General features: G+C 39.4%; 1 protein-coding gene across 1 annotated transcript; it reads right to left on the minus strand.

Annotated features, from left to right (window-relative positions):
- Positions 1-206: 206 nt before the first annotated feature.
- LOC308093667 (extracellular calcium-sensing receptor-like) lies at positions 207-10,721 on the minus strand (the record flags this gene model as incomplete). Its single annotated transcript, XM_080439995.1, has 8 exons — positions 207-1,120; positions 1,211-1,334; positions 1,423-1,650; positions 1,919-2,137; positions 6,175-6,447; positions 7,888-7,974; positions 9,541-9,598; positions 10,612-10,721. 8 exons carry the CDS (start codon positions 10,719-10,721, stop codon positions 207-209), a joined length of 2,013 nt encoding a protein of 670 aa, XP_080296121.1.
- Positions 10,722-13,281: the final 2,560 nt, after the last annotated feature.

Raw genomic sequence — 13,281 nt, forward strand, 5'->3', positions numbered from 1 at the left:
GTTCTGTTTAATTCTATGCTATGTTTACTGTAATCAGGGAAAATAGAGCTTGCTCTCAATTGACCTTGCTGAATAAATAAAGGTGAAATAAAATAAATAAATACAAATACAAAATAATGCTGCTTACAAGTTAACATCAATCAAATATATCCATATATTATCGCTATAAAATACCCAGAAATTGTATTATTATTGCATTTATGCTTCTATGTCTTGGTGGCACCGTGACCCATGATGGACTTCTTAGTATTTCTCTCAGGTTTTAAAAGAATTATATAACACTTTGGTCCAAACAGTGCCAACAAAAGACCAAAACTAGATGCTAGAATAGCAAATACCTCCACTACATCTGCATATTTGCCTGGAGAGCTGATATATGCTGGGATGAAGGCTATCCACACTGAACAGAAGATCAACATGCTAAAAGTGATTAACTTGGCTTCATTGAAGTTGTCTGGAAGATTCCTTGCCAAGAATGCTAGGACGAAGCTGAGGAGTGCCAGTAAACCAATATAACCTAGTAACACTGCAAAACCAACTGTTGACCCCACTTCACACTCATAGACTATCTTATCACTGTGGTATTGTGTGTTTTTATAAGGAGTTGGTGAGGCTGACACAAGCCAGGCTGTGCAGATTATTGCCTGGATGGAAGTGAGAACCAGAACAATTCCTCTCTGCTGCATAGAACCGAACCACTTCATAATGTCTGCACCCCCAGGCTTGGAGGCCTTGAACACAGCCAATACCACCATAGTCTTAACCAGGATACATGAGACACACAACACAAAGCTGATCCCAAATACTGCATGCCTCAGCTGACAAGTCCAGAGTCTGGGATGTCCAATGAACAGAAGTGAGCACAAGAAACATAGTTTGAGTGAAATCAAAAGTTGGAAGCTGAGTTCTGAGTTGTTGGCGCGTACCATGGGTGTGTCACGATGATAGACGAAGACGCCCAGGACAATGGCACAGATAAGTGTGCCGAGCAATGAGATGGTTGTCAAGGAGATACCCAGGGCCTCATGGAAGGAGAGGAACTCCAGGCTCTTAGGGACGCAGTGGTCACGCTGGGGACTGGACCAGAAGTCCTCTGGACAACTGGTGCACTCTGTAGAGTCTAAAAACGAGGGCAAGATAAAAGGGGCAGACAAGTACATTATCAATCTAAAGATAACCTACTGTACATAGCTACATAATGTAAACCTACCAGTCTCATTGCTGATCTCCCCCTCAGAGCAAGCAATGCAGTCAAAGCAGCAGACAGGTTCTCCTTTCCTTCTGGCCACACGGCTTCCAGGGGGACAGCTCTCACTGCACACTGACCGAGGAGGCTACAGCAGAAATTAATCAATCTCAGTTTAAACTAAATTACATTCAAATCGTGAGCTTGCCATAAGCATTTTGGTAAGCCAAAGTGACCTTTGTAGATTCAAAGTTCCAGAAGATTTTGTCTTCATCAAGGATGAGTTCTACACCTGCAGAGGCAGTTTTCTTGACCACACCTACAGTCTGAACCTTTGAGCTTCCATCAGGGAGCCACACCCAGTTCAAGACATCATAGATTGGTGAAGCATCACCATTCTCATCAAATGATACATCATCACCATTTGATGTGGTGAAGTTGACCTTTTCCAGGTAATACACAAGCTAGAAACAGTGAGTAAAATTATGATGATTGAGACTTGAAATAAATATAAGCAACAACAACTACTACTACATACAATATGCACAGTAGTAACACAACAACAACAACAACAACAACAATAATAATAATAATAATAATAATAATCATGTTTTTTTCCCTTCCTACTCTATCAATTTACCATTTATTTTACCAACGTCATATATTTATTATTTTTCTAAATCAAAATCCAACTAGAAACATTAACAGGTAAACTGTGAATTAATATCCCACCTGCCATGGCTGTATTGTCTGCAAACTGGCACAGCTGTGTCCCATGAAAGGCCCTCTTCCTGGCACACATTGCAACATGTCATTGAGGGCATGGGCCAGAGCATACACAGCCTTGTACACATTATACTCTCCCCTGAGGTCAGACACATCTAAAAGTTCAGTTTCTGCTGTTTCTAGGTCCTCTTGTCCAGTACACACCCCTCCACCAGCATCCACCCACTCTGACGGAAGCGGTGCAAATTTACACTCAAATGTGTGCTCCCAAAACTGCCTCACCTGAAGAAACACAAGATATATATATATGTGATATATGTGGTGATCCATCTGTCCCTTACTTCTTAGAGTGTTCATGGGTGATTCCAGGGCTGCACTAGCCCCCCCCCCCCCCTCCCTTGTGGAAAAAAAAGAAAAAAATAAAAAGGTAATAAAAAGGTATATTTACGTTTTTTTGGGGCTTTTTGGCACTCCACGGGTGTATTTGCAAAAACGTAATATTACGGTTTTGGCACTCAGGGCCCCATTCTGTGGCAAAAGATTCCCCGTTAAATCGGGATAATGGACCTGCGCCGCCCCAATAGGTTATTCTAGCACCTGCTCTACCCGTCACCATTATGCCGACACCGTTATTTGCGCATGGAGGTGTGCCCGTGGGCGTGTTGTTGCTATATCCCCCACATTGCAATTCTACAGACACACATGGGTACGGCTTGGGGAGGGGGGATAGTGGATTCTAGAAGCACCCGCTGGTTTATAAAATCACCCGTCAAGTGCACACAGACACTACAATGGCTTTGTGCGTTGGACCATGAGCCGTGTTGCCAGCCTTGGAGAGAAATAAGCAACCGCAGTCCGCAGGTCTATGAAAACAAAAAGAATTAAGCAACTATAAGGCCACTTGAGCACTTCAAACTACTAACTAGAGCTTTCATATCCCCTAAATATTTCAGCCTGGCTCGACTAATAATTGACAAATTAGACCCAGCCCAGCCCGTCAGTCATTTTTCTAAAGAAGCCTTATTTCTCATTAAATCTTGGTAATTCGTTAAGAACAGGAGTCATTCTACCCTAACAGTCTATATTTTATTTAAAAAACAGCTTGGAGCAAATAGGGCTATATAAATATATACACTTCCCCATAACCATTTTAAAAATGATTATGGTTATTCTATGAAATATATGTTTCATAGAATAACCGTAATCATTTTTGCAATGGAGAAATCACATCCAATGTTACCTTCTGGCCGCTGCCTGTGCTTTCATTTGAAGAAATAATCCAACATTTACTTTGAGGTGAAAAAGACATGAAGAAAGCTCTGAAGATCCATTATTTATGTCATGTTATGGTTTAAACTTTAAAGGGAGCTCTCTACTGCTGCGTCATGACAAGACAGTGATTGATTTGACCTAGGCTACTTTAGCGTTGCGCTGCCCTGTTGATTAATTATTTGGCATCAGCTGTGTAGGAATATATAACTATTTTAAATGGCTTTCATATACTCTTGGGGATCTGACTAATATGACAAGTTGCTTATTGTGAACACAATAGCCTACGCTACAAATTAATTAATATGTGAATTTATTTGGATGTAAAAAAAACGTAGACCCAGCTCAGCCGGTGCCGACGGGCCGGGTCGGGTCCCGTTGGGTTTGGGCTAAAATCTTAATTATATTATTATTATATTCCCCGTGTAAACGCTACGTTCATGACCCCCCAAAATAACCATATTTGAACTGGGGACCCCCCCCCATTTTGTTTGACTCGGTTCCACAGATAAATATTGTGAAAATAGCAGATCTACAAGCTCGCCAGGCGTTGGGTGCTCCATTGTGGTCTCGACCCACAGGTTGAGAACCACTGCATTAAAAGCTCCAAGCAAGTTACATGTCTAGTATGTTGTTGACCACGTAATGTAATGTTTTTGGTTTAGTGATAGGCTACTCCGTGGCGCGCGCACGCCTCATTGTATGCTGTCCAAAATAACAGATCTGTAAGCTGTCGACACGACATGACGCAGCGCCGTTGATAGCTTGTATGTCTGTTATTTTGGGTAGGTAGTCGACGCACATACGCATCGCAGCAATGTGTCTGGGTTTGAGAGGCTTTGATTGATGTAAACTTAAAGTTTAGCTCTGTTCGGGATTACTGAACAAAGGTGGATGATGAAAGATAACGGGGACAATATGGATGTAAGTTAACTTTAACTGCGTCACTTCAGAGGAAACTATGGAGCAACTTCAGAGATGTTTACACACCCCTGGAACCCATTAGAATGGTGGAAATAGAACGATAACAGCCAACGTGAGTACATAGGCTATAGACCTTTCCTAAAACTGTCCAATTTATTATACCCATGTGCTACATGTTTGTCTGTGTACCACGTAGGAGCGTTGTCGCAACATGATGTAATTAATTATTTGGGAGCAGCCGGTGTGTACCAATAGTATACATATTTTAAATGGCTTTCATATACTATTCCGGATCTGACTAATATGACAAGCTTATTGTGAACACAATAGGCTACAAATTAATATAAAAATGTATTTGGATAAAAAAAAAAAAAAGAAGGAAAACAAGCCCAATGTGGCTTATAATAATCAGACCAGGCAACAGTGCAGACAGGTAGATAGGCTAGAGCATATATTGGATCGGGATGACGGCTAGCGCAGTCTTCTCTTAAAGGCAATGGCTTCTGGCACGGTGATTGGTTTTATCATTGTAACGCCCAAACCACACCTATGCATAATGTAACGGGTAGCTCAGGTGTTTGGCGGGTGAGGGGGGTGCCATAGAATACCGAATTTTGCGGGGAAACGCCTCTTGCCTAGTCCGAAATCCCTAATTAGTGGTTTGTTCAAATTAAACCTGGAATAGGGGCCTCAATGTGTTAAATACTGGTCTACTTGGGAACGACGCAAGTTGGGAATACATGCCCCACCCGGATATGCAATACCTGTTGTACCCATTGTCAGAGTACCCGTACTGTCTGTCTGTCTGTCTGTCTGTGTCTCTTTCATGCCCATATATGGAGATCTCTGTGTCTGTCTTGTCTGTCTGTCTGTCTGTCTGTCTGTCTGTCTGTCTGTCTGTCTGTCTGTCTGTCTGTCTATCTGTCTGTCTGTCTGTCTGTGCCCCTTTTATGTCCATATGGAAATCCCTGAAGTCATCAGTATATGACCCAAATAATTGCACATATGTGGGCATATCGATGGGATCGGCAATTCTGGACAACTGCATCTCCATAATGGGTGCGTTCGGAAATTGCGCACCGGAGTGCACTCGCCTATTAGTTTGTATTGGCCGCTCAATGCTATATTTCCGAACGCACCCAATATGTCTCTTAATTCTTCCTTAAAAATGCCACAGATTTTTTAAGGTGCTTACTTACTAATGTAAGCATAATATGAATTATCACTTTGAAATTTCAATTTAAATACAAAATTAAACAAAGGACATACTATGGTATTTCCGTGGATGCTGTCCGGATCATTGTCCGGATGTATTTTTAACAAGAAGTCCTTGAGACCCGGTATCTCTCCATGATGGATGTCAACACCCAGCGTGCCTCTCAGGTACGGCATGTAGCGAGGAGAGGGGAGGATAGGATCTGTTGTCCAGCCCACACCAGCTAACCATTGCAGACCTGTCATATTCTGCTTTACCACCTGTTGAGAGAGATATATATATATATATATATATATATATATATATATATATATATATATATATATATATATATATATATATATATATACTAGTAACTAAGTACATTTACTAAAGTACTATACTTGAGTACACTTTTGAGGAATTTGTACTTTACTGGAGTATTTCCCATTTTCCAATACTTCTACTTTAGTTACTAGCTACTTTGTAGATTTAGATTATTATCACAAAACCTACATTAACCACTTCAGCCCTATGTACATTTCGGCCATTTGAAAATACCTGATCGGCTATTTTCAAATGATTTTTATACATTTTGAACTTGTGAAATGGGACGTTCTGCATAATGAGTAGTTTCTACTTTTGGTACTTTAAGTATATTGTGATACCAATACTTTTGTACTTTTACTCAAGTAAATTTTGATTATCGGACTTTTACTTGTAACAGAGTATTCTACACTGCAGTATTGATACTTTTACTTAAGTAAAAAAAAATTAGTACTTTTTCCACCGTTGCATATATACATTTATGTATACATATACATATACACACATACACACACACACACACACACACACACACACACACACAAACCTCCTCCATCAGATTGACCATAAAGCTCCCATATGCAAAGGCGATGACCACGTGAGATGTGGACGTCTTCATGGCGGTGACGATCCTCTGTATTTCAGCCGCGTCGTGGTCCCAGGGCAGAACCTCCGAATAGGCCAGACAGGCCAGACCGGACCGCAGGGTCAGCTCAGACAGGAAGTTTTGGGCCGCGTCGCGACAATAGGCATTATCGCAAAACACCAGTCCTACCCAATTCCACTCAAACCGCCTCATGATCTGGAAGATAGCTTTCACCTTGAGTAAAGAGCGGAGGGATAAGTGCTTAGGGCTAGGTTATTCAAATGCAGTGGTGGAAAGTAACTAACAGCGGTGGAAAGTAACTGCATTTACTCAAGTACTGTACTTAACTCATTGAGTGCCATTAACTTGTTTCACGTGTTTTACTGCTATGGTGCAACGTGCCACGTGTTTTGTTTTTTGTTTTTTTTCAGAACCCAAGATATCATTATCTGAAGATTTGCAGCTCCATCCACTCCTTGTTTAACTTATAACTGAAAAAGGCTGTATCTCGCTTCCTAAGCACTTTTTTTTTACTTTGAAAAAACAAAGAAATTAAAATCGTACTGGCCAGAAATAGCCAGAAATAATTCAGGTACTCAATGAGTTAAGTACAATTTTGAGGTACTTTTGCTCCACTACAATTATTTGAAAACTTACTTTGCGTTACTAGTTACTTTGCAGATATAAGTTATTACGTTATAAAACATACATTAACCACTTCAGCCCTATTTTATACCTAGGCTATTTGAAAAAAGCCGATCTACAAGCTCACAACGCGTCGCAATGTGATCTTGTACATCTGCTATTTTCAAACATTTTAGTACTTTTACTTTTGGTACTTTAATATTAAGTACATTTTGATACCAATGCTTTTGTACTTTTACTCAAGTAAATATTGAATTCCGGACTTTTACTTGTAACAAAGTACTTCTACATGGCAGTATTGATACCTTTACTTAAGTAAAACATTTGAGTACTTTTTCCACCACTGGTAACTAAGTACATTTACTAAAGTAGTTAACTGTAGTTTTGAAGTGCTGTTACCTTTCTTGAGTATTTTTCAACATTTTATGCTTCTACTCCACTACATCTCAGATGCAAATATTGCACTTCTTACTCCATTTAAATTATTTGAAAATGTTGCTGATTTACAGTACATTGCAGTTTCTCTACCTAATATACTTTTTTCCCCTGCAATTTGATTTGCTGCATGTGTTCCCTCTGGGTTTCACACTTTCTCCCCCACACAGCGGAATACCAGTGGGGTTACCATTGTATTTGAGTACATATTGATTAGCGTTGCATACACTTTTAAAATGTAAACACTACTTACAGGCAGCTCACAGGAACACTCCATTTGTCTAGCAACAGAATGGAAATAATTGTGTACTTTTACTCAAGTACAATTTTCAAATTTGAATACAGGCCTTTTACTTGCTACTTTTAGTTAAAAAAAAAAAAAAAAAATATATATATATATATATATATATATATATATATATATATATATATATATATATATATATATCAATAAAGACATTCAGCAGTAACACTAACAAGCAATCCAGAGGTGATATGCAATACCTTATTACACTCACTAGAGGGAGGTGTTTGACAAGTGTGTGGAACATGTACTACTTGATACCAACACATCTATTGTGTGCAGCAGTTCACCTGGAAGGCACCACTTGGAACTGTTCTAAAGAAGGACGGGTACTGATTCCGGTCACTCAGACAGGAGCAGGTGGCATAGTAGCTTATCTGAAAAAGGGCACAACACATCTGTTCTGTAATACACTACATTTTGTGGGGGCAACTTTAACAGGCAGAGCATGTGAGCTGGAGGAAGAAAGAATAAATACAATTTGATACAATAAACAAATCAAAAACCTGAGTCACATTTAGCTTCAAACAAGCAGTGGCATTTGGAATCCTATTTCAGAAACCAATTGGAGTGCAATGTGCTCTTTTAACACAAACACTCGCCATACAATAATCACACTGTATATTGAATACACCTATGCATAAGCACCATGGACAGCAACAGCGTCGCAAAACAGTTTTAACCCCCCTGTTTTACTAAGAGATGTGGACATTGACTTTTTGACACGTACAGTAGGGCATATATCAATGTTTTTACTTGGCATAAAATCTTAGGGACAAATAGCACACCAGAACAAATATTTTACTCCTCACCACTTTATATCAACCTATTAAAACCGGGAAAGCATCTGTGTCCACATTAACCACTTAAACCATTATTTTATACTTTGGCTATTCAAAAATAGCAGATATACAAGCTCATACCGTGTCACTTGGTGCCGTGCTATAACCTTGTAGATCTGCTATTTTTGCTATCTTTAAAGGTAGGGTAAGTGATTTGCTTTTGTTAAAATAAGTGTTAAATAGCTCTATATTCTGATAGTATTCATTGCTATAGAGTGTTTGTTCAGTAATAGGAGTCTCCCATGTCTCTCCAGCTCTTTATTAAACAGAAAATGCATTTCCAGTGCTCTCTCCTGATTGGCTTACATTTTGTCACCTACCTGAAAATGTACTATATTCTGTTTACTAAAGAGCTGGAGAGACCCCTGTGACCGAACAAACGCTCTGTAGCAATGATTACTATCAGAATAAAGTACTTTAACCTTTTTAACAAAATATATATATATATATATATATATATATATATATATATATATATATATATATATATATATATATATATATATATATATATATATCACTTACCCTACCTTTAACTCACATCTTTGCTTCTGGGGGTTCATGGAACAAAATATTTTTAGATGGGGTCGGGGGCCAAATACATATATAAAAAAGTTTGAGCACCACTGTTATAGCAACATAAGATTTTTCAGAAAACTGTTAGGATTTAGAAGACATTTTGTAGAATCAGCCTCAGGTCTTAATGGGTAAAAAAAAAAATTACATCTGATCATGAGACCGGCCATACCCTTGAGTAGATTCCTACTCTCAGGCCCGGGCAAAGAATCAAACCTCTAACACAGATGCATTGCGCTCCAACCTTTTGGAAACCTGATTCAAGCTCCATTCAAAATCTCCATGCTCTCCAACAAGTAAATATGTTCTATGTCTCAAGCTGTGAAGGACCAAATACATCATTTATCACATTTTAAATGGGTAAATAACCAGAATTAACACATACCATTTCTAAAATAGGTCATGGTAAAAGGGGATTCGAGTAGGAAACTTACCATGGGCACTCTGTTCAAACCTAATATTCTAGAGATAGCTATAGCATTTGTTGAGGTGCTACCACCCACAATTCCGAGCACTGGAGGGGACCCGACACAGCTCTCGTCCAATTGAAACCTCTTCTCTCTCCCACTGATCAATGACAACGCTGCACGGAACGCAACTCCAAGCGTGAGACAGTTATCATAGATGCTATATCCCAGAGTCACATTGGGCAGCAGGCTGGGGTTTCTGTTGATCTCGTTAATGGCAAACGCCATGGTCTGTGCAAACCTGAACGCTCTAATGTGAAATCTGACACACAAAATGCCACTGTAAACCTTGCATATTTTATCTTTGTAGAGATACACAACATCGACTAATCCTGGTGCTACTGTATCAAAACAAGTTACTTATGGTCTTGGTTGCCATCGCATTTGAGCAGTGGTGGAAAGTAACTAAGTGCATTTACTTAAGTACTGTACTTAAGTGCAATTTTGAGGTATTTGTACTTTACTTGAGTATTTCCAATTTCCAATAATTTCACTTCTACTCCGCTACATCTCAGAGGCAAATATTGTACTTTTACTCCACTACAATTATTTGAAAACTTTAGTTACTGGTTACTTTTCAGATATAAATTATGATATTATGAAACACATTGAATTGATGAAAATACATTAACCACTTAAAGGGATACTTCACTTTCGGGCCGGGGACACATTTAAAAAAAATATTAAAAATAAATGAAAAAAGTTATGGAAAATTCATGGCCCCCTCACGACACGCAGTGTCCTACTAATGTGTGAGGGGGCCATGAATTTTCCATAACTTTTTTCATTTATTTTTAATATTTTTTTTAAATGTGTCCCCGGCCCGAAAGTGAAGTATCCCTTTAAGCCCTATTTTATATGTAGGCTATTTGAAAATAGCCGATCTACAAGCTCACAACGTGTCGCATCGCGATGCGTTGTGAGCGTGTAGATCTGCTATTTTCAAACATTTTGGAACTTTTGTTGCTTTAAGTACATTTTGATGCCAATACTTTGGTACTTTTAATCAAGTAAATATAGAATTCCGGACTTTTACTTGTAACGGAGTATTTCTACATTGCAGTATTGATATTTTTACTTAAGTAAAATGTCTGAGTACTTTTTCCACCACTGCATTTCAGATACTCACCCGTAGCAAGTGGGCTCCTGTGGCTTGGAGGTGAAAGACATTTCAGGGTGCACAGAGTAGTAGTGGACATAGAACAGGCCACCCAGAACCAAGTCCCCAGCCTTGTGCATTCTGCTGAGATTAAACTGTTCCTGTAACTCGCAAGTAGAGGAAGGTGAGGAAGACAAAGCAGAGAATGAAGGGAACAATATCAAGGTCAAGTACATGTATGAAAGCAGGTGTGTGTCTAGTGAAACCCTCATGACTGTCCTCCTCTGTCTTACACACTCCCCACCTTTCTAAATCCATTGTCCAGCTGCTATATTTTATACACAGTGCCATGCCGTCCCCTGTGCCACCTTATGCCACTACGTAATCTTTCACAGCACCCATCTGGGCAGAGGCTGTAAGAGGCAGGGCTTAACGTACATGAGCAATCTTTTCATATCAAAATAATGTTGTGTGTTCTGTAATGTGCAGTGGTGGAAAAAGTGCTATTTTTTTTACTTAAGTAAGAGTATCAATACTGCAACGTAGAAATACTCTTTTAAAGTAAAAGTCCAGAATAAAAACATTACTTGAGTAAAAGTACAAAAGTATTGGTGTCAAAATGTACTGAAAGTAGAAAGTACTCATTATGTTTCACATGTTTTCAAATGTATAACAATATTTTGAAAAATAGCAGATCTACAAGCTCACAATGCGTCACATCGCAACGCATTGTGAGCTTGTAGATCGGCTATTTTCAAATGGCCGAAATGTATAGGGCTGAAGTGGTTAATGTATGTTTTGTAATAATAATCAAAATCTACAAAACTACTAACTAAAGTTTTCAAACAATAGTAGTGGAGTAAAAGTACAATATTTGCCTCCGAGATGTAGTGGAGTAGAAGTGAAAGTATTGGAAATTGGAAATAGTCAAGTAAAGTAAAAAATACCTCAACATTGTACTCAAGTACAGTAGGCTACTTAGTTACTTTACACCACTGGGTAATGTGTCAATCACACTATCTAACCAGGGTTGGAGGTCCGTCTTTAACAACACTCCTTTTGTCTTCTGGACCAGCTCAGTGGCCTTGTGCAGACAGGCATGGAGGAGATAAGGTCAGGGTTAATGACAGTATAGCGGGATAGCAGTATCTGAGTGACAGTCTCGGGCACAGGCCCCAACTTCTCAAGTATAGCCTCAATGTCAGACAGTGGGTCTCAAATTGGGGTCCGGGGACCCCTGGGGGACTTTGAGGGCCCAGCAAAACAAGGAATAGTTTAAACTCTTATGTCCAATAGTTTCATATTTTGGCTATTCAAAAATAGCCGATGTTCAAGCTCACCACACAATGCAATGTGTTTGTGAGATGGGCAAAAAAAAGAAATTAAGACGAAAAAGAAAAATGGAAAGAAAACTTAACATGAAAATGTTGTAGAAACACTGTCTTAGGCCCATGATGTAACAGACCAGTTCCAGTGGGAACTGAGGAGGAAAACATGCAAGAGTGGAGCATTAGGGTTGTTGTTAGCTAGTTAAAAGTGGCTGAGGTGTGGGGGGAAAACAAGTGTGAAGCCTAAGGCATCTTCATCTCCCCAGCTCCACTCCCATATGACCAAATGACAGTCCCTTAGCTGAGTGTAATAGTCTAACAGGCAGCTCCACAAACACACAAACTAAATGAATGAACCCAGACATTTAAGCAGGGTCCGACAATAAGGACTGCCCCGGGCATGTTAAGAAAGAAAACCTGCGGGCAATTAAACCCTGTCCAAACCTGCCCGGGCAAGTACCATTTCCGTGCAATGTTTTTTTTTTTTTTCTCTCTCTCTCTCTCTCTCTCTCTCTCTCTCTCTCTCTTGCATGAATGTGTCTATCTCTCTCCTGTATGAATGTGTGTATGCATGTGTGTATGAGCACACTGCAGAGCTTAATTAGTTTGACCTTGGTTTGGCCTAGATTACACCAATTTAATCAATGTATTCAATATATCTATTTTTGAATTGATTTGTGAGGGCTTTTAAAGTATATGATGTGATGCAATCATTTGGGAATCAATTTTAATCTTCCCAAGACTGTCAAAGCAAAAATGCACATCATGTAACTATTGCTGAAATATTAGCACAATTTATAATATTGCTTTGTAAAAGTTGGGGTGGATGTAACCGGGTGGAGTTAATGTTATGTCTTGTTCCCCCTGTCGTGTGTGTGTGGGTGTGTTTCACGTGATTTGGGTTGCAACCGGAGCTTTGGGGCAAACCACGCCCGTGACCGTCTCTATTGGCTGAATCACGCATGCTTGAAAGATAAATAGGTGGGCCTTGCTGTATGTTATACCACGCAGTCAGATCACTTAAAAAAAAATGCAACCCAAATCATGCGTCCCGCGTACCAATTGATGGGTTGTCATTGAATGCAGGTTGATTGGCAGAAGCCAATCATTTTTTTCTGCAACAGTGGATTTTTGACAGAATGGCACGGGCTAGTAGAGTGTGCACCAGCATGACCGGGTATAATATGGAGTATGGTTTTAATCTATGATTTTAATTTATAAGTACGATGCTACTTATTTTGTATGGTTAATGATGTAACACTTGGTCTACTACGCATCGGGAGTAACCTCCCTCTGAGTTAGACAGATTTCTGCCAAGGTCTGCTTCATTCTATTCGCTGTAAGATTCGTTTTCAGTGGAAAAGCTAATTGT

This window comes from Gymnoscopelus braueri (assembly GCF_963280865.1).
Source record: "Gymnoscopelus braueri genome assembly, chromosome: 10".
In the NCBI taxonomy this organism is placed as follows: Eukaryota; Metazoa; Chordata; class Actinopteri; order Myctophiformes; family Myctophidae; genus Gymnoscopelus; species Gymnoscopelus braueri.